At 39.6% G+C, this 23,417-nt stretch overlaps 1 protein-coding gene across 1 annotated transcript in view; it reads left to right on the forward strand.

The window, feature by feature from the left end:
* The window catches only part of CPLANE1 (ciliogenesis and planar polarity effector complex subunit 1), a gene marked incomplete at its 5' end in the record, with an annotated part of 139,460 nt that overhangs the window by 62,447 nt on the left and 53,596 nt on the right, over positions 1-23,417 (forward strand). Inside the window, 6 exon segments of the mRNA XM_079703531.1 lie at positions 1,151-1,255; positions 4,525-4,646; positions 4,978-5,173; positions 5,824-5,931; positions 16,555-16,784; positions 21,559-21,646. Coding sequence (XP_079559657.1) covers positions 1,151-1,255; positions 4,525-4,646; positions 4,978-5,173; positions 5,824-5,931; positions 16,555-16,784; positions 21,559-21,646 — 849 coding nt within the window.

The raw sequence follows: 23,417 nt of genomic DNA on the forward strand, positions 1-23,417 counted from the left end.
CACATCCACTTAATCATCAACCTAGAAGCCCCCTTAGCCTCGTTGTCTCAGGGTTTTTACTGAAATTTCATTGCATAGGCATGATTGATTACATCATTGGCCATTGGTGATTGAACTCCAGCTGCTCTCCCTTCCATGGAGGTGGGGGTAAGGCAGGGCTGATAGCTGGTTCCTCTGGTGACCAGCACCCACCCTGAAACTATCTAGGGGCCTGCCAGGAGTCATTAGCCTAAACTCAGATATGATCAAAAGGGGCTCATCATGAATAACAAAACATACTCCTGCCACTCAGGAAAATCCAAGGGTGTAAGGAGTTTTGTTCCTGGAACCAAGGACAAAGACCAAATACAAATATTTTTTATTATACTACCAAGAGCCATCATTGATACTCTTTTATTCTACTTAGACTCCCTGGGTACTCTCCCAGGAATATCCACATCAAAACCTAAACTCCCATAATAGTCTTTGGACTTTGATTCTACTTCCTGCTGAATGTTTCCTCCAGGGTGGAAATTACCTCAGGTACAGCATGTGCAGTCTGAATTCATTATCCCTTCCCTACCAACTGGTTTGTTCTTCTGTGTTCTGTATCTCCATTTGTGTCACTACCAACTTAACATCAAAACACACATTATTCTGAGTTCTGCTTTCCCCTTCCCCCTCTCAACCAGTCAGTAGCCAGTTCTTGCCTATTTTACTATCGTTGTAATTCTTAAATTTATCCTCTCTCGTCTATTCCTCACCATTACTGGGTACTTATTTGGACTGCTGCAGCAGCCTCATCTATCTGATTGCCTTACTTTAATTTTATCCACTGAAATTTATTTTCCACACACTGGCTGTGGTGGTTTCTCTGGAACATCAGTCTGAGCATATCATTTCCCTGCTCAACAACTTCTACTGGATCTTCATCAGTCAGAAGAATAGGTTTCTAGCCTGGGCATACAGAGTCCTTCACAATTTTGGTTTTAATTCTACTGAGCTGCCTGTGAGGGTCAACTTAGATACCACTTCACTCAGAAAGTCCATTTTGGTAACATCTTGACACTGAATTCCTCACCTCCCTTGAGTTAGGTACTCTGCTTTTGGGCTCCTGGTAACATGTTGGCTTCTTAATGATTGCTTCCAATGTTTTGTTGTTATATTTAAGAAAAGCTCCAGGATGATGTTAATACTTCAGCTGGATTGCATTTCATGGCCTCTGTAAAAAAGAAAGTTAAAGAATGTCAGGATGCAAGTACAAATACAGACCCAGGTAAAATGCTATTTCACTTTAATTTTTAAAATTAATTACATTTTGCAATATTTAATATATCAACTTTTTTTTTCAAAGCAGTGATTTAAAGGGAATTTAAAATTATGTGATAGGGACTTCCCTGGTGGTCCAGTGGTTAAGACTCCACACTACCAATGCAGGGGACCTGTGTTCAATCCCTGGTCATGGAACTAGATCCCGAATGCCTCAACTGAGAGATCCTGCATGCCACAACTAAAGATCCCGCATGCCGTAACTAAAGGTCCTGTACATGGCAATGAAGATTCCACATGCCTCAACTAAGACCCAGCGCAGCCAAATAAATAAATAAATATTTAAGTAAAAAATAAATGAATAAAATTATGTGATATTAGTTACTCATCCCAGCTTCTTGTCCCCAGCCCTGGTATATACTTTACAAATTTTAAACTAAAATTAAATTTTAAATTGAATTTATGGTAACTTTATTAAAATGTAATAGGTATTTGTTTAAAAATGCCATGGACTACATCCTAAATCAGTAGAAATAATATATATATATATTCTAAATTTTTTTATTTTTTGGCTGCGCCATGCGGCATATAGGATCTTAGTTCCCTGACCAAGGATTGAACCGCACCCACTGCATTGGAAGAGCAGAGTCTTAACCACTGGATCGCCAGGGAAGTCCTGGTAGAAATAATATTTTGAATTTGGGTTCTCTGTGCCATAATTGACTTTACTAGAATTTCATGCCTAAGATTGAGAGGCCTGAAGCCGTGGCTACTGAAGTTGAGTTAGGAAGAGAAGGACTAGATTGGGTTTAGTGTGGGAAGAATATATGTAACTGTGTCCAAAAATAGAGGAAATAAATGTTGGAGGAGCTATTATTTCGAATTTTGCCTGACAGACTTCTTCATTAATGTAATGAATGAATGTATTAGGTGGTTTCCAGTATTTTTCTCCTATGAATGATGCTTCAGTGAGTAACTTCTTGCATAGAGCCTTTTTTGTTGTCGTTGTTCATCACTATGATTTAGCTAACTCTTTTATCCTTTACCAATCCAGTAGATTAAAGAAAAAGGCCTCTAACTGTTATTTTAATTTTTATTCCTTTCTGAATGAGGTTGAGCATGTACAGGTATTTTTTTAATAAGATTTTTTTGATGCAAATGGTGAGTGCGCATTTGAGAAACATTCTTAAATGTAGCTTTGAGAAAGCCTTGGAGGTACTTGACTGCTCTATAGTCTTCTAAAGTCAGCAGCCTATTTGCTAGAAGTTTGTTATTCATTCAGGTGATCAGGCCCAAGATATAAATAGTAATAAAATCTAAAATTATCATATTAATTAAAAAATTAAATTCTTAAGCTGTCAGTCTACTTTTCTACCACGTTTTATACACAATATATAAAAATCTGCACTTATATATTTAATTTTTTCTGTGCTTGTGAAATCCTTTTTCTGTTTTCTCTTTTTGTCCCAAATCTCCTAATTGACTACAAGATAAAGATGCTGCTTCTCAAGAAGTTGTTTCTGAATGTCATAAAAATCAGCAAATCATTTCTTCCTCATCAGGTGTGATTTCTTTCTTTTTTTTTTCTGACAACACCATGACTAGTTAAAGGTTATGTCTGCATGACGGCTGAAACAGGAGTTACCGACCCCCATAAAAAAAGCAATTAAACCAATCAATTGATTTAATAGAGATAGAATGATAATTTAAGTATTTTCACTTTCTTTTTTCTAGTTTTTTAAAAAATGTGTTTATTTTATTCATTTATTTTTGGCTGCATTGGGTCTTTGTTGCTGCATGCAGGCTTTCTGTAGTTGCGGCGAGCAGGGGCTACTCTTCGTCGCAGTGCATCGGGTTCTCACTGCGGTAGCTTCTCTTGTTGCAGAGCGTGGGCTCTAGGCACGCGGGCTTCAGTTGTTGTAGCACGTGGGCTCAGTAGTTGTGGCTTCTGGGCTCTAGAGCGCAGGCTCAGCAGTTGTGGCGCATGGGCTTAGTTGCTCCACAGCATGGGGGGATCTTCCTGGACCAGGGCTCGAACCTGTCTGTGTCCCCTGCATTGGCAGGTGGATTCTTAACCACTGTGCCACCAGGGAAGCCCTTTTTTTTTTCTAGTTTTTTGGTTGTCATGTGGTTTAAGTTCAAGCCTTGGTGCCAAGTTTCCAGTACTCAGTATTGCAACGAGTTATATTTTGCTTGTGAAATTTGAAAGTAATGTTCTATTAAAAATACAATGCTAGGAAATAAGATTACAGTTGTAGGACAAAAGGCACAGCGTTAGACTGCTGACTTATTGTGACAGGCTTCTATATTGTTTTGAATAAGAAGCTAATGACTTTTGTAAAATTAAGATACTAAACATTTTAAGTGGTAAAATTTAGCTATGGTCTTTATATATACTAAGAATCACTGAATTGTACATTTTTAAAGGAAGTGAATTACATCCCAAAGCTGGTTAAACAAGTGAACAAGCAACAAGAAACGGTGTTGAAAGTAAAAAGAATAAATTAGTTATGATTAATTTCCTAAAGCCTGGTTTTATTGAAATTTTAAACAAGCAAAAATGACTTAATATATCTGAAATTGAAAAATGAAATTATAGCATTTTCTTGGTATGACTTAGATATTTCATTATTCATGTGAGCCATTCATATGAGAAAAGCAGTAGTCAGTATGCATAAATTCTGAATTATTCTAGAGTAATTTGCCCTTAGAATAGAATACAATTTGCTTTATTTATATCTATGAAACTTCTACTTAGATTTTCAACAAATATCCTTTTTTTTTTGGTTGTGTTGGGTCTTTGTTGCTGCGTGCAGGCTTTCTCTAGTTGCAGCGAGCAGGGGCTACTTTTTGTTGTGGTGTGCAGGCTTCTCACTGTGGTGGCTTCTCTTGTTGCAGAGCACGGGCCCTAGAGCACGCGGGTGTCAGTAGCTGTAGTGCGTGGGCTCAGTAGTTGCGGCACACAGGCTCTAGGGTGCGCGGGCTTCAGTAGTTGTGGTACGCATGCTCAGTAGTTGTGGCTCATGGACTCTAGAGCACAGGCTTAGTAGTTGTGGTGCACGGGCTTAGTTGCTCTGCAGCATGTGGGATCTTCCCGGACCAGGGATTGAACCCGTGTCCCCTGCATTGGCAGGTGGATTCTTAACCACTGCGCCACCAGGGAAGTCCCTCCAACAAATGTCTTTAACGTTGTTTGTTGCTAACTTTTTCTTACCAAGTTAATGACATAGAACTATTTACAGATTTTTTTACTATCCTGATTTTTCTTATTTTTAGAACGCGAATCTTTCAGTGTTCCTCAACTTTTGGCACCAGATGTATATCTGAATCTCAGACTTTCTACTGAAATATCAGAGAAACCTCTGTCACCTTCAACAAGTGAAACGGTACTAAATTTGGAAGTTTTAATAAGTTTTAACAATACTTTTGTGCTAAATTTTATTATGGTCATCTGCATTATTCAGTTGTATAGGTGAAATGAGGCCAAAAATCTCATCTACATAGATTTGTTGGAAAGGTCAAAAATTAGTTTAAAATTTAAATATTGTGCCCCCAAATACTGTAAACTAAGACCATCACACATACTTCCTGCAGTTTGCCCTAAGTTAGGCTTATATAAGCTCTTCTTGCCTTGAGAATTAAACCTTTTTGGGGCAGGGGTAGGGTACAGTGGCCGTACTATAAGTAAAAAGAATGTAACCCTCATTGATTTTGTGTGTTTTGGTTCAGATTGGACACACTTACATAAATGTGATTGACATTGAAGCTGATGATCTACACAAATTACCTGTTAGAGAAGAGCCTTCAGATGATAATAGTATCAAACAGCAAAGCGATCATCTAGAAGTCCCATCTTCTGCAGAATTACATTACGTCGCAGCTTCAGTTACTAATGCTCTTCCCCTGCACAATTTTAAGAGTCAAGGTAATAATTTTTTCTACTTTTAAAATAAATTTAAAACATTTTGAAAAATTCTTTAATATAGCATTGTTACCCCTACTTATGTCTCTTAGCTCTCCTCCTCCAAATCCACTGTAATTTTATTTTATTTATTTTTTTAATAAACGTATTTATTGATTTATTTATTTATTTTTAGCTGTGTTGGGTCTTTGTTGCTATGTACGGGCCTCCTCTAGTTGTGGCGAACGGGAGCCACTCTTCGTTGGAGTATGCGGGCCTCTCACTGCAGTGGCCTCTCTTGTTGCGGAGCACGGGTTCCAGGCACGTGGGCCTCAGCAGTTGTGGCACGTGAGCTCAGTAGTTGTGTCTTGCAGGCTCTAGAGCACAGGCTAAGTAGCTGTGGCACATGGGCTCAGTTGCTCCATGGCATGTGGGAACTTCCTGGACCAGGGCTCGAGCCCATGTACCCTGCATTGGCAGGTGGATTCTCAACCACTGTGCCACCAGGGAAGTGCAAATTCACTGTAATTTTAGATGTTTATATTCACATTTAGAAATGTTCTATTAATCTTTTAAATACCTTGTTTATAAGTTTAGAATCGATCTTTTTATGCCTTTCGTATTCTTGATAGAATCTGGCAATTCCGCTATGGATTAATTTTTTAAACCTGCAGAAGTGTCTTCAACCTGTCTGGATGGAAGAAACTGGAGAGCAGGCATTCCAGAAGTGAAGGAGCCTTGCATCACCTCACCTCCACCATCAGACATACAGCAGGACAAAGGTGAATGCCCTAGATTTATAGCATAACTTTCCCCTTTCTCTGAATTACTGTTATATTAGAAATAAGCACTAAAACTTGATCATTGCAGAGGAAACCAGAAGAAGGGTTTTTCCCTTGCTAAGGAGAGTAGGGGCACATAGGTAAATGAGATAGAGTCATGGTTCCAAGCCTGGGACCCAGGGATATTGTGCAAGGAAGTTACAGATCTGTTTGTGCATATGTCTTTCCTCAATTAATGAGGCTAAAAATAAATATCCTGTGGAAATTCATGAGAGTTTTGGTGTTAAAAAGGAATTCTCATATTTTAGAAGGTGGGAAGTTCTAGAATAGCACATAGAAAATACACAGGCTTGGTAGGCAATAGTACTTTATTAGTAAAATATTCAGTTTTATAGTCATAAATCAGGTTGCATTATTGTAAAATATTTGCAAGATTTAGAAGAATGTTTCTCCAAAACCTAAACTTATTACATGCTGCGAATCATTAGGTTAATCTAGTATGTAATCAGACTTCCTGCAGCAGAGACCTAATGCCTCTTCTGGCTTCCACAACTGTTGGGAGGAATAGACCTAGCCTTGTGGTCATCAGCTGCTTGGGTGCAAAGTCCAGCACTGCCCTTTCGTTGTGCATCAACAGCAGACACTCAGGAGATGTGAGGAGCAAGGAAGGGATGGGTAGCAGGGAAACTTCACCTTAGGATGTGTTAGAGCATGTGTATTACAGCTGTGTATACAATAAGTGCCAGCATTTCAGATTTTGAAGCCTTTGCCCTCTCTCTCCCCTGCCATGGGACTGCTAGGTGCATGGGTCGTGGAGGGAGGATGTATGAAGCTGACAGTCTTTCAGGCTGGGGAAGTGTGTGGGGAAATGAAAGGACCTTGGCTTTTATCAGTAGATTCAAATAGAACAGACCTGGCTTTCAATCTCAGCCCTGTTACTTAATAGCTTGGAGACTTTTTGCAGGTAATTAACTTTATCTGATCCTCACTTGTATCTCTGTAGGATACAGCCTTATAGGGTTGTCATGAGGGTTGCATCTAGCCAAATGCCTGTGACCACTTAAGTACCCTGTTAGTGTCCCTTCATTTTCACACCAACTTGACTTTTGAAATTCTGACAAACTAGAACCAGACTGATCTCCCTGTGACCTCAGAATATCTTAGGACAGCATTTTAAATGACTATAAGCTACAGGTTAATTTCCTCCATCAGTGAGATCAAGTCTATATTCAACCTTTTGGAAGATCCTTCCATGAGGAGATCGGTGATGAAAATATGTCAGTGGACCATTCTACTATTACTAAAGATAACTTAAAAATGCCAATTTAAAAGAAAGAGTTTTATATTTTGAAATTAAATTCCATCATGGTATATACATAGTATACTTTAAGGACTCAGAATATAGTCACAGTAAAGTTGAGTGGAATTTGTATTATAAGAAAAGGCTGGGAGAAGGGAGGGACAGGGTTCTTAGGTATTTAAAACAAAAGCAAAAGCCAAACAAGCAATACATTTATGTTTTAGTGAGACCTCACCATTTTGAATGATAGTAGCTTACTATTTTTGAAACCATCTCCAACAGGAATACTATCAGTAACAGCAAGCAGAGCTTTGCTAGGCAGAGGGAGAGCATTGCAGGGTCCGTGGAACTCAACATTTTAAATCACCTCCTAGAAAAAAGTGCTATGCGACTTCCGGGGAAGATGGCGGAAGAGTAAGACGCGGAGATCACCTTCCTCCCCACAGATACACCAGAAATATAGCTACACGTGGAACAACTCCTACAGAACACCTGCTGAACGCTGGCAGAAGACCCCAGACCTCCCAAAAGACAAGAAACTCCCCACGTACATGGGAAGGGCAAAGCGGAGAGATTCCCGCACAGAGGATCGGTGCCGAGTGGCACTCACCAGCCCGAGAGGCTTGTCTGCTCGGCCGCCGGGGCGGGCGGCGCTGGAAGCTGAGGCTCGGGCTTCGGTCAGAGCGCAGGGAGAGGACTGGGGCTGGCGGCGAGAACTCAGCCTGAAGGGGGCTAATGTGCCACAGCTAGCCGGGAGGGAGTCCAGGAAAACTCTGGAGCTGCCGAAGAGGCAAGAGACTTTTTCTTCCCTCTTGGTTTCCTGGTACGCGAGGAGAGGGGATTAAGAGCGCTGCTTAAAGGAGTCCCACAGACGGGCCCGAGCCGCGGCCGAAAGCGCGGAGCCCAGAGATGGGCGTGGGACGCTGGGGCTGCTGCTGCCGCCGCCAAGAGGCCTGTGTGCGAGCGCAGGTCACTGTCCACGCCGCCCTTCCAGGAGCCTGTGCAGCCCGTCACTGCCGGGGTCCCGGGATCCAAGGACAGCTTCCCTGGGAGAACGCACGGTGCACCTCGGGCTGGTGCAACGTCAAGCCGGCCTCTGCCGCTGCAGGCTCGCCCCGCACTCCGTGCCCCTCCCTCCCCCCCGGCCTGAGTGAGCCAGAGTCCTCGAAGCGGCTGCGCCTTTAACCCTGTCCTGTCTGAGCGAAGAACAGACGCCCTCCGGCGACCTACACGCAGAGGCGGGGCCAAATCCAAAGCTGAGACCTGGGAGCTGTGAGAACAAAGAAGAGAAAGGGAAATCTCTCCCAGCAGCCTCAGAAGCAGCGGATTAAAGCTCCACAATCAACTTGATGTACCCTGCATCTGTGGAATACATGAATAGACAACAAATCATCCCAAATTGAGGAGCCAGGAGTCAGTGCTGTGCCTCTGAGGTGGGAGAGCCAACTTCAGGACACTGGTCCACAAGAGACCTCCCAGCTCCACATAATATCAAATGGCGAAAATCTTCCAGAGATCTCCATCTCAACACCAGCACCCAGCTTCACTCAAGGACCAGCAAGCTACAGGGCTGGACACCCTATGCCAAACAACTAGCAAGACAGGAACACAACGCCACCCATTAGCACAGAAGCTGCCTAAAATCATAAAAAGTCCGCAGACACCCCAAAACACACCACCAGACGTGGACCTGCCCACCAGAAAGACAAGATCTAGCCTCATCCACCAGAACACAGGCACTAGTCCCCTCCACGAGGAAGCCTACACAACCCACTAAACCAACCTTAGCCACTGGGGACAGACACCAAAAACAACGGGAACTACGAACCTGCAGCCTGCAAAAAGGAGACCCCAAACACAGTAACATAAGCAAAATGAGGAGACAGAAAAACACACAGCAGGAGAAGGAGCAAGATAAAAACCCACCAGACCTAACAAATAAAGAGGAAATAGGCAGTCTACCTGAAAAAGAATTCAGAATAATGAAAGTAAAGATGATACAAGATTCTATTTCCAAGATCCAAAATCTTGGAAATAGAATAGACAAAATGCAGGAAACAGTTAACAAGGACCTAAAAGAACTAAAGATGAATCAAGCATCGATTAAAAACACAATAAATGAAATGAAAAATACTCTAGATGGGATCAATAGCAGAATAACTGAGGCAGAAGAACGGATAAGTGAGGTGGAAGATAAAATAGTGGAAATAACTGCTGCAGAGCAAAATAAAGAAAAAAGAATGAAAAGAACAGAGGACAGTCTCAGAGACCTCTGGGACAACATTAAACGCACCAACATTCGAATTATAAGGGTTCCAGAAGAAGAAGAGAAAAAGAAAGGGACTGAGAAAATATTTGAAGAGATTATAGTTGAAAACTTCCCTAATATGGGAAAGGAAATAGTTAATCAAGTCCAGGAGGCACAGAGAGTCCCATACAGAATAAATCCAAGGAGAGATGCGCCGACACATATTAATCAAACTGTCAAAAATTAAAAACAAGGAAATCATATTAAAAGCAGCAAGGCAAAAACAAAAAATAACACACAAGGGAATTCCCATCAGGATAACAGCTGATCTCTCAACATAAACTCTACAAGCCAGAAGGGAGTGGCAGGACATAATTAAAGTGATGAAGGAGAAAAACCTGCAACCAAGATTACTCTACCCAGCAAGGATCTCATTCAGATTTGATGGAGAAATTAAAACGTTTACAGACAAGCAAAAGCTGAGAGAGTTCAGCACCACCAAACCAGCTTTACAACAAATGCTAAAGGAACTTCTCTAGGCAAGAAACACAGCAGAAGGAAAAGACGTACAATAACGAGCCCAAAACAATTAAGAAAATGGGAATAGGAACATACATATCAATAATTACCTTAAATGTAAATGGACTAAATGCTCCCACCAAAAGACCCAGATTGGCTGAATGGATACAAAAACAAGACCCATATATATGCTGTCTACAAGAGACCCACTTCAGACCTAGAGACACATACAAACTGAAAGTAAGGGGATGGAAAAAGATATTCCATGCAAATGGAAACCAAAAGAAAGCTGGAGTAGCAATTCTCATATCAGACAAAATAGACTTTAAAATAAAGACTATTAGAAGAGACAAAGAAGGACACTACGTAGTGATCAAGGGATCGATCCAAGAAGAAGATATAACAATTGTAAATATTTATGCACCCAACATAGGAGCACCTCAATATATAAGGCAAATACTAACAGCCATAAAAGGAGAAATCGACAGTAACACAATCAGAGTAGGGGACTTTAACACCCCACTTTCACCAATGGACAGATCATCCAAAATGAAAATAAATAAGGAAACACAAGCTTTAAATGATACATTAAACAAGATGGACTTAATTGATATTTATAGGACATTCCATCCAAAAACAACAGAATACACATTTTTCTCAAGTGCTCATGGCACATTCTCCAGGATAGATCATATCTTGGGTCACAAATCAAGCCTTGGTAAATTTAAGAAAATTGAAATTGTATCAAGTATCTTTTCTGACCACAATGCTGTGAGACTAGATATCAATTACAGGAAAAGATCTGTAAAAAATACAAGCACATGGAGGCTAAACAATACACTACTTAATAACGAAGTGATCACTTAAGAAATCAAAAAGGAAATCAAAAAATACCTAAAAACAAATGACAATGGAGACACGACGACCCAAAACCTATGGGATGCAGCAAAAGCAGTAAGAGAGAAGTTTATAGCAATACAATCCTACCTTAAGAAACAGGAAACATCTCGAATAAACAACCTAACCTTGCACCTAAAGCAATTAGAGAAAGAAGAACAAAAACATCCCAAAGTTAGCAGAAGGAAAGAAATCATAAAAATCAGGTCAGAAATAAATGAAAAAGAAATGAAGGAAACGATAGCAAAGATCAATAAAACTAAAAGCTGGTTCTTTGAGAAGATAAACAAAATTGATAAACCATTAGCCAGACTCATCAAGAAAAAAAGAGAGAAGACTCAAATCAATAGAATTAGAAATGAAAAAGGAGAAGTAACAACTGACACTGCAGAAATACAAAAGATCATGAGAGATTATTACAAGCAGCTCTATGCCATAAAATGGACAACGTGGAAGAAATGGACAAATCCTTAGAAATGCACAATCTGGCAAGACTGAATCAGGAAGAAATAGAAAATATGAACAGACAAATCACAAGCACTGAAATTGAAACTGTGATAAAAAATCTTCCAACAAACAAAAGCCCAGGACCAGATGGCTTCACAGGCGAATTCTATCAAGCATTTAGAGAAGAGCTAACACCTATCCTTCTCAAACTCTTCCAAAATATAGCAGAGGGAGGCACACTCCCAAACTCATTCTACGAGGCCACCGTCACCTTGATACCAAAACCAGACAAGGATGTCACAAAGAAAGAAAACTACAGGCCAATATCACTGATGAACATAGACGCAAAAATCCTCAACAAAATACTAGCAAACAGAATCCAACAGCACATTAAAAGGATCATACACCATGATCAAGTGGGGTTTATCCCAGGAATGCAAGGATTCTTCAATATACGCAAATCAATCAACGTGATACACCATATTAACAAATTGAAGGAGAAAAACCATATGATCTTCTCAATAGATGCAGAGAAAGCTTTCGACAAAATTCAACACCCATTTATGATAAAAACCCTCCAGAAAGTAGGCATAGAGGGAACTTTCCTCAACATAATAAAGGCTATATATGACAAACCCACAGCCAGCATCGTCCTCAATGGTGAAAAACTGAAACCATTTCCACTAAGATCAGGAACAAGACAAGGTTGCCCACTCTCACCACTCTTATTCAAGATAGTTTTGGAAGTTTTAGCCACAGCAATCATAGAAGAAAAGGAAATAAAAGGAATCCAAATCGGAAAAGAAGAAGTAAAGCTGTCACTGTTTGCAGATGACATGATACTATACATAGAGAATCCTAAAGATGCTACCAGAAAACTACTAGAGCTAATCAATGAATTTGGTAAAGTTGCAGGATACAAAATTAATGCACAGAAATCTCTGGCATTCCTATATACTAATGATGAAAAATCTGAAAGTGAAATCATGGAAACACTCCCATTTACCATTGCAACAAAAAGAATAAAATATCTAGGAATAAACCTACCTAAGGAGACAAAAGACCTGTATGCAGAAAATTATAAGACACTGATGAAAGAAATTAAAGATGATACAAATAGATGGAGAGATGTACCATGTTCTTGGATTGGAAGAATCAACATTGTGAAAATGACTCTACTACCCAAAGCAATCTACAGATTCAATGCAATCCCTATCAAACTACCACTGGCATTTTTCACAGAACTAGAACAATAAATTTCACAATTTGTATGGAAACACAAAAGACCCCGAATAGCCAAAGCAATCTTGAGAACGAAAAACGGAGCTGGAGGAATCAGGCTCCCTGACTTCAGACTATACTACAAAGCTACAGTAATCAAGACAGTATGGTACTGGCACAAAAACAGATAGATCAATGGAACAGGATAGAAAGCCCAGAGATAAACCCACGCACATATGGTCACCTTATCTTTGATAAAGGAGGCAGGAATGTACAGTGGAGAAAGGACAGTCTCTTCAATAAGTGGTGCTGGGAAAACTGGACAGGGACATTTAAAAGTATGAGATTAGATCACTCCCTAACACCATACACAAAAATAAGCTCAAAATGGATTAAAGACCTAAATGTAAGGCCAGACACTATCAAACTCTTAGAGGAAAACATAGGCAGAACACTCTATGACATAAATCACAGCAAGATCCTTTTTGACCCACCTCCTAGAGAAATGGAAATACAAAAATAAACACATGGGACCTAATGAAACTTAAAAGCTTTTGCACAGCAAAGGAAACCATAAACAAGACCAAAAGACAACCCTCAGAATGGGAGAAAATATTTGCAAATGAAGCAACTGACAAAGGATTAATCTCCAAAATTTATAAGCAGCTCATGCAGCTCAATAACAAAAAAACAAACAACCCAATCCAAAAATGGGCAGAAGACCTAAATAGACATTTCTCCACAGAAGATATACAGACTGCCAACAAACACATGAAAGGATGCTCAACATCTTTACTCATTAGAGAAATGCAAATCAAAACTACAATGAGATATCATCTCACACCAGTCAGAATGGCCATCATCCAAAAATCTAGAAACAATAAATGCTGGAGAGGGTGTGGAAAAAAGGGAACACTCTTGCACTGCTGGTGGGAATGTGAATTGGTACAGCCACTATGGAGAACGGTATGGAGGTTCCTTAAAAAACTACAAATAGAACTACCATATGACCCAGCAATCCCACTACTGGGCATATACCCTGAGAAAACCATAATTCAAAAAGAGTCATGTACCAAAATGTTCATAGCAGCCCTATTTACAATGGCCCGGAGATGGAAACAACCTAAGTGTCCATCATCGGATGAATGGATAAAGAAGACGTGGCACATATATACAATGGAATATTACTCAGCCATAAAAAGAAACGAAATTGAGCTATTTGTAATGAGGTGGATGGACCTAGAGTCTGTCATACAGAGTGAAGTAAGTCAGAAAGAGAAAGACAAATACTGTATGCTGACACATATATATGGAATTTAAGAAAAAAAATGTCATGAAGAACATAGGGGTAAGACAGGAATAAAGACACAGACCTACTAGAGAATGGACTTGAGGATATGGGGAGGGGGAAGGGTAAGCTGTGACAAAGAGAAAGAGCGGCATGGACATATATACACTACCAATCGTAAGCCAGATAGCTAGTGGGAAGCAGCCGCATAGCACAGGGAGATCAGCTCGGTGCTTTATGACCACCTGGAGGGGTGGGATAGGGAGGGCTGGAGGGAGACGCAAAAGGGAGGGGATATGGGAACATATGTATATGTATAACTGATTAAATTTGTTAAATAAAAAAAATAAATAAAAATAAAAAATAAAAAAATAGCAAAAAAAAAAATAAATAAATAAATAAATAAATCACCTCCTAGGTGATTTTTTTTCACTTAGTCAGCGAGAGTGGAACAGTTTCTCCATAGGAAGGGAAACTAGTTTCATTATGTATGTAAGCCATTCCAGGTTTTGAGCACATCCATCTCTTTGCTGTGTTTTCTACTTGAAGTTTGCACACCGGATTCTTTCCTGTGTGAATAAGGGAGATACTGTAGGCTGCCAAGAAACAAGAAGGATAGGTGGCAAAGTACTGTGAGAGTCAAGCTAAAAAAAGGGTAGGGCCAAAACAGGTAGGGAAAGATTATGTGATTGCCATTGCCAACACTGGAATTTACCTTTATCTTCTCATGGGAAGCTTCTCCTTCGACTGGGACTGAAATATAATCACTACATAACATTTGTTTAGTAATTCACAGTTTTCAGCGTATTTTCTTGGATAATTTGATCTTCACAAAACCTCTGTGAGTTAGGTAGGACAGGTATCATAATCCTCATTTGACCAACTCTTTACTCAACAGTAAGTTAGGGACAATATATTGGGACTGAAGAAGAGAGTAATACCAGGCTCTGTGTCCTTGGGCTCATATATGGGGGGAAGGAAGGCAGGGAAGTAAAGAGGTGATTATGATACAGCATGGTAAGTGCAGTTATGGTGAAAAGGATGAGATTGTTGGGAAATATAGCATTTAATCCATATCTGGGGAGGATTGGGGCTATTTAGGGGAGAGCCACCTAAATGGAATCTTAAAAGTAGGATCTAGCGGGGGAAAGGTGCATACAGATGTAGAGAATAGATTGTGCAATGACTCAGAGGTTTGATGGAGCTTGCTGAGTTTGAGAAAATTAAAGTTCAGTGTGCTTGGAATTTTTTTTTTAAGAAATAGCGAGAAATGAGCTGGATAGGTAGGCCAAGGAAAGACAATGCCATTGTCTCTCATACTGAGACATTTGAACTTTTAAGGTGAAGGCATTAGAGAAACACTGAAGGATTTCAAGTGGAAAAGGAAAAATACTAGATTTGTGTTTTAAAAGATCTCTCTAGGGCCTGTGTGGAAGTTGGGCTAGAGAGAAGTGAAATAAGTTAGAGGTAAGGATACTGTTTGGGGTTCATTGGTCGTGAAAGCTTCAGCTAAGCACTGGTAGTAGGAATGAGGAGATGATAGGTACGTGGATCCTCAATATTTGGTGTCACGTTGGAACTGAAGGAAGGAAGAACCTCGAATGTGTCTCAGGCCTCTAGCTTGGGAAGCTGGGTGAATGATAGTGCTACTCCCTGAGCTGGGGAATCAGGAGGAAGGAGCAAGGTGAAAGGGCTGAAGTGATGAGTTTGGTTTTATATGCTTTGGGGACAGCCTAACTGAGATGACCAGGATAGAGATGGATTTAAGGGCTGGAGCTCAGAAAGAGTGCCATTTGGATGTGAGAGTCAGCAGTGCATCTGAGACCTCACCCAGAGAGGGTGGGTGGAGTGAGAAGAGACGTGAGCTGAGACCGGCGCCCTGGAAATACTGAAGGGTAAAAGGAGTGGGTGGTGGAAGGGAAGACCAAGGCGACAACTGAGAAGGGAGAGTGAGATAGGGAGGAGAAGACCCAGAAGCCAAAAGTGTTTCAAATTTGGGACAAGAATCAGTTGGGCTTAAGAGTAGAGTCAGTCGTTGGCTTTGATATGGACCTTGGGAGGTTTAATGTTTGCCTAAGAGCCCACGTAGAAGCAGTAATGGCCAACACTGGACCTAGGTTTTACTGTGTGACATTGTTGGTTTTCAAGTAGAGTTTTAAAAAGTCATAAAGATAGTAAGGTTGCTTTTTGATGAAGTGTATTTTTGTAGCAGAAGATAAAAGTAACATTCAAATTGCATTGTATATGGAACTTCGTGGTAATGGTAACACTGTTATGTATTCTTATCTCACAACAAAGACAAATCTCAGAAGTCAAGAAGCTGAAATGGTATTTCTAAGTATATTAAGTTAAAACTGATTTGGAAGGGAATGTTATGTTGACTTAAAATGAGGTCTTCAAAAAATTAGATCATCAGCATCTACTTCTGTTTTTTTTTTTTTTTTTTTTTTTTTTTTTTTGTGGTACGCGGGCCTCTCACTGTTGTGGCCTCTCCCGTTGGGGAGCACAGGCTCCGGACACGCAGGCTCAGCAGCCATGGCTCATGGGCCCAGCCGCTCCGCGGCATGTGGGATCTTCCTGGACCAGGGCACGAACCCCTGTCCCCTGCATCGGCAGGCGGACTCTCAACCACTGCACCACCAGGGAGGCCCTACTTCTGTTTTAATTGTAGTCAATTCTGATATTACCTTTATTAATATTTAGATACTCTGAAACCAGATCTTCGATTCAAGGAACGAAGCTCAAAGTCAGATGCCGCAGATTACCTGCTGTGGGAACTACAAGAGGATGTGTCTGCCACTCGTCCTGCGCCAAGCTCTGCAGCTCGCCGGCTAGAGCATCTCACCTCAAAGCTTCAGAGAATTGATGAACAGCTGTTAACAATACAGAACATTGCTGACAACATAGAGCAGAATTACCCGAGACATGTCATGCTAGGCCGACCTTGTATTAAGGTAGGCTGTCTTTATTTTAGTTGTTTGTTTGTTACCTACTTATTAAATTTGTAGTGTGATATAATTTTAGACTCTTGATTTTTCAAAATAATGAGAAATTTGGTTTCTTTAGGCTAGGGTTTCTCAACCTCAGCATTGTTGACATTTGAGCCAGATATTTCTTTGTTGTGGGATTTTGTCCCATGCATTGTAAGATGATTAGTAGCATCCCTGGTCTTGACCCACTAGCTGTCAGTAGCATTCCCCTCAGCTATAATAATCAAAAATGTCTCCAGGCATTGCCAAATGTCCCCTGGGGGACAAAATCACTCCCAGTTGAGAACCACTTAAACGTTAAGCTTTTAAGAAGTGAACTCTTGCTTCCTACCAGGAAAATAAATATATGAATTACAAAACCAGAATGTGGTTTTAGATAAACCCTGCTCATAATTGAGTATCATTTTCTTCAGCAAGATTTTTATAACTTTACAAACATTGTTGTCCTTATATTTTGAATTCTGTTTCTTTCAGATACTTTATACAATGGGATTACTAGTGCTTAGAAGTTTTCTGTATCTTTAAAAAGTATTCAGAATAAAGAGATTAATGTTTATGTATATTGGTATATCATGGTAGTTAGACCAATAGAAAGGAAGTCTCAAACGTTAATTACTTACTTTGCACAAACATCCTGTCTTTTTTTTTAGGAAATAAAATTTATATAAAAAAGGTTAACCAACAAATGGTAAAAATATTTTGAATGTGTTAAAGCCTTATATTGAGAAATGCAAATTGGTTTGCAGGAAAAGAATTCCATCAGTGACATGTCTAACAAATATTCCAGGTTCCTAAGATGTTGATATTTTAAAAGATAAATTTATTAGGTTTATAGCATTTGTTTAATCCAAACATTTAACAATTATTAAAAGGTTAAGATTAAACATATGTGAAACTACACTGAAAAAAATACATGAAGTAGGACTACTGGGGTTTTTAAAAAAATTTTTTTGGAGTTTAGTTGATTTGCAATGTTGTGTTAGTTTCAGGACTACTATTAAGTAATGACATTATGGTGTTTTGTTGGTTGTTCTCCTTTTGTTTTTAATCCAGGTTTAGATTGTTACATCCAAATTAATGTTGAGGGTCAGAGTTGTCCTTGGAAGTCCATATTCCAAGGAATCACTTTCAAAATCCCTTATCTTCTAGTTTATTAAGCGTATCTAAAGCCAGATATGTTACTTACACCTGAATCTAGTCTCGTTCCTGGCTTGTTCACTCTCTCCAGAGCCCATGAATCATTCGTTCCTTTAACAAACACTTATCGACCTTCTACCACATGCTAGGCCCTGTGCTAAGTTCTGGGAATAGGAAAGTAAATAAGGCATAGTCCCTACTCTCAAGGAGCTTAGAATCTAATAAAAGAAGATAGATGTATGCACCCAAAATACATGTGAACAGGGTGCTGTAAGGACACACAGGTACATATGGCCTGTTGTGACTGTATAGGTAAGTGAAGCTATGGCACCAGAGAAGGCTTCGTAGAGGTGATTCTTGAACTGATAATGAATTGATATTCATCAGTTCGATGAGCAAGGGCTGATGAAAACATTGTGAGCAAAAGCAGAATGGCATAGAGTATTTGGGGAACTATATCAATGTTAGCGGAAGGAAGCAGTTGATGGGACTGGGCTTTAAGATGCCTGGCAGGAGAGGTAGGTAGGGCAGATAGGGAAGGATGGAAAGTGTTGTTTGCCGTGCCAAGAGAGTAGGATTTTATTCTATAAGCAGGCAATAGGGAACCACTGAGGAATTCTAAGCACTGAAATGATAAGATCAGACACTCTGGCAGCCATGTGGTGAATAGAATGGAGAGGAAAAGACTAGGAACAGGGAGATTGGTTGGGTCACAGTAGTTCTAGGCTAGCTGTTTGTTAGAATCAACTTGGGAACTTGTCAGAAGTGCAAACTCATGGGCCCCATACCTATGAAATTCTGATTTTAGGTAGGTCTGGGTTAGAGCCCAGGAATCTGTATTACTAACAAGTTTCATAAATGATTCTTAATCAGTTAGCTCTATATCAGGTCTGTTGATTGGTGTTTGGGATCTGGTGAATAGTACCAAGCCAAGAAATAATACTAACCTGAACTTTGGCACTGGGGATGGAGGGAGAATGTCGCAGGATTCAGAGGTTGAGTGGCTGTGGGAAGGTGAAGAATAATGCAGAGATTCACAGTAGAGTCCAGATTTCCAGCCTGGGTGAATGTTGGAGTCATTTTCTAAACTAGGGTAGAGGAAGTGTATGTCTTTTGGGAGGAGTAAGACAGAGATTTCATTGGGCCATGTGAAATTTGAGGTGCTGTGAGATTAGCAGGCATTTGGATATCTATTGGTACTTCTGGAGCTCAGGAGCTAGATCTGGGGTGATGGTACAGATTTTAGAGTCATCAGATAGGAGAAAGTTCAAATTATAATAGTGAGGGCACTCACCCAGAGAGAGCATATTGAGTAAGGAAAAAGTGGGTTAAGATCAGAATTCTGTGGGTGCACTAACTTTTAAGGATGGGGATTCAACAACAAAGCTTAAGAAGGAATAATCTGAGGGAGAGAAGAGGCTCAGGAGAAAGCAAGCCAGAGGAGGAATTTCAAGAAGAATTTCCACAGATCTGGGTCATTAGATAAAAGGACAGCTGTGCATGTCAAGATCACTTGGGATGCTTTTTCAAAATATACATGCCAACCCTATTGAAAGGGGTGGGGCGGAGAGAGAGGAAGGGGAGTGACTTTGCAAGGAGGAGGGCATAGGTCACACACTTGTATTTTTTGAAAGTTCCTGCAAATTCTGATACAGGTCCCCTCTCAGCCCAAGCCTTTCCAAACTGGAAGGTAGGAATTATGTCTTTTGCTTGGTGCGTGGCAGGCAATTGATAACTTTATTTAATGTCTGTTTTTGTGCTCTCATTTTTAGATTCTGACAGAAATAAAATCATGTTCATATAATAAAGACTTACTAATGGAATAGTTATTAGTAATTGTAACACAAGCTTGGGAGACAATTTCAAAAGAAGAGTTCTAAAAATGGTTGATCAAACTCTATTCTTCCGAGGCGACTACTTTGAAGGAAATATAATTGATTTAAATGAAAGGTTTGGCATATTGGCTTAAAATGTTCTCACCCTATTATAATGCACGCATAAATACAAAGACTTTTACTTGCCCATTTTAGTTTAAGAAAACAGCTTGTAGGTCTGGAAGAGGCTGAGGGACACCGTGGACACACCGACTACATGCCTTAAAGTTACGGGTTCAAGTCCATGTTCTGGATTTGCAAGTCACTGAATTTCTCTGGGCCTTATTCCCTCATCTTTAAAATGAAAGGTTTTTTTTTCTTCAGATAAATACCCAAAAGTGGAATTGCTGGATTGTATGGTAGATCTGTTTTTTTTTTTTTTTTTGAAGAACCTCCATACTGTTCTCCATAGTGGCTGCACTAATTTACATTCCCACCAGCAGTGCACAAGGGTTCCCTTTTCTCCACGACCTTGTCAATACTTGTCTCTTTGATAATGGCCATTCTGTGTGGCATGAGGTGATATCTCATTGTGGTTTTGATTTGCATTTCCTTGGTGATTAGTGATGTTGAGCATCTTTTCATGTGCCTGTTGGCCATCTTTATGTTGTCTTTGGAAAAATGTCTGTTCATGTCCTCTGCCCATTTTTAAATTGGATTGTTTGTTTTTTTGGTATTGAGTTGTATGAGTTCCTTAAATATTTTAGATATTAATCCCTTATTGGAGATAGTATTTGCAAATATTTTCTCCCAGTCTGTAGGTTGCCTTTCTGTTTTGTTGTTGGTTTCCGTCGCTGTGTAAAAGCTTTTTAGTTTGATGTAGTCTTGTTTATTTTTGCTTTCTTGCACTTACCTGGGGAGACAGATCCAAACAATATATCGCTAAGACCAATGTCCAAGAGCCTACTGCCTGTTTTCTTCTAGGAGTTTTATGGTTTCAGGTCTTACGTATAAGTCTTTAATCCAGTTTGAGTTTATTTTTGTGTATGGTGTAAGAAAATGGTCTATGAAAATGGTTTCATTCTTTTAAATGTAGCTGTCCAGTTTTCCCAACATCATTTGTTGAAGAGACTGTCTAAAACACAAAACAAATAAACATATACAACAGAAACAGACTCATAGATACAGAGAACAAACCAGTGGTTGCCAGAGGGGAGGTGGGTGGGAGATGGGCGGAATAGGTAAAGGGGATTAAGAGGCACAGACTACCATTTATTTTTTTTAAAAAAGTAAGTCATGGTGATGTAATGTACAGCACAGGGAAAATAGTCAATAATATTGTGTAAATTTGTATGGTGTGTAGTGTATAAAAATATTGAATTACTGTGTTATACACCTGAAACTAATATAACATTGTAAGTCAACTATACTTCAATAAAAAATAAATAAATAAAATAAAGGTGAACTATGTAAAAAAAAGAGAAGTTTTGTCTAGATGGTAGTTATCATTCCTCCCCATTGTAAAATTTATAATGCAATTTTCCTGAACCTCTTAAAAGGTTAAATCGGTTAAGATACAAAATAAGTAAAAATTTACTCCTCTTCATCAGTTCTCACCATTTAGCTCATATTGGATTTAATGCTGTTCTTTCATTTGTTGCATTAATACAAATGTGTAAAACCTACATAAAATCGTTTATGATGTTTTGAAATTATCAAACCATAAAATTTGTAGCAGTTATTTTGTTGTGCATGTTTTTCGACAGGTTGAACCTGTAGATCACATTGAGCTGTCTTCTGGCCCCGAATCTGAAAAAACATTGCCTTCAAAAACCATTCACGTTCCTGAAGAAGGTTTGTGAGGGGTCGGGGGTGGGACTGAAGCCTTTCTTTGAAAGAATAAGTATTTCTTTTTGGTGTGCCAGAACTGGGAATAGTTTTCTTACGGGAGCTGAAGCCGTCCGTCCCCTCATTTTTAGATGAGGGCTTCCACCTCAGGCCAGTGTTTTTTCCGAGAAGCCTGATGCTGTACCCTCCCCTGGTGTTTGTACCAGAGGTGGACACTGTGGGCTGGACCTTACGCGGCCACACACTGCTGAGGGTCACACAGAGCTTTGTGCTGAGGTGCTTGTTTGTCTGTGGTCATCAGCTGAGCTAGAATTTGAGGTTCAGGTTAAATGATGCGGCAATGGTGAAGTATTAAGTTTTTTCATTTCTTATTGAATGAATGGAATTAGGGTAGTTATTTAAATAAATTTCTACTGTAACTATAGTTGTTTATATCTACATTATCTCATTGAGTCTTGTCAGCAGTTTAATGCATTTTGCCAAAAAATAGGTTTTAGTTCATTGATTCTCTCTATTGTTTCTTAATTTTCTTTTTCATAAATTTCTACTCCTAGCTTTATTATTTTTTCTGCTTTTGGGGCCTTACCTTGTTGGATTTTTCCTAACTTCATTCTTTCTTTTTTTCTTTTTTCTAATAAATGCATTTGAGGCTGAACATGTTTCTGAAAGGACCCAGATAAGAGTGTTGATATGTTACATCTTTTGGTGGTGTTCAGATTGAAATAGTTAGCAGTTTTTATTAAGGTTTCTTCTTTAGCTCATAAAAGGAGTTTTTAGCTTCCAAATATTATGGGGCTTGGGCTATATTTTTGTAATTTATTTCCATTTTCATTGTATTGTGATTAGATGAGTGTATAATAATGTCATTCTTAGATATTTGTTAAAATTTCCCTCAGTATATACAGTCAGTTTTTGTAAATACTATATGTTTATTTGAAAAGAATAAGCATTTTATGTTGGTTTATATATGTACACACACACATCTCCTACATAAAATCCTACATAAAATTTCATATGTGGGGACTTCCCTGATGGTCCAGTTGTTAAGACTCTGCACTCGCAATGCAGGGGGCCCGGGTTCAATCCCTGGTCAGGGAACTAGATCCCACATGCTGCAACTAAGAGCGCACATGCTGCAACTAAAGATTCTACATGTCGCAACTAAAGATCCTGCATGCCTCAACGAAGATCCCGCACGCGGCAACAAAGATCCCACATGCCACAACTAAGACCCGGCACAGCCAAACAAAAAATAAATTAATAAATAAATTCATATATGTAGTCACACACACATATATAATAGTCAGACTTCTAAATTATACTGTTCAGAAGGGTGCATTAAAAATTACCCACAATGGGGCTTCCCTGGTGGCGCAGTGGTTGAGAGTCCGCCTGCCGATGCAGGGGACACGGGTTCGTGCCCCGGTCCGGGAAGATCCCACATGCCGCGGAGCGGCTGGGCCCGTGAGCCATGGCCGCTGAGACTGCGCGTCCGTAGCCTGTGCTCCGCAACGGGAGAGGCCACAACAGTGAGAGGCCCGCGTACTGGGAAAAAAAAAAAAAAAAAAAAAAAAAAAAAAAAAAAAAAAAAAAAAAAAAAAAAAAAATTACCCACAATGATTGTGGAATTAATTATTTCTCTTTATAATTCTGTTAATAGTTTCTTTATGTAGTTGAGGCTATGCTATAAAATGAATATAGTTCATGATGATTATTTTTGTTGAATTTTGTCCCTTTTATCATTAATGACTCTCTTTATTTGCAGTAATGCTTTTTA

This window comes from Hyperoodon ampullatus, assembly GCF_949752795.1.
Source record: "Hyperoodon ampullatus genome assembly, chromosome: 4".
Lineage (NCBI taxonomy): Eukaryota > Metazoa > Chordata > Mammalia > Artiodactyla > Ziphiidae > Hyperoodon > Hyperoodon ampullatus.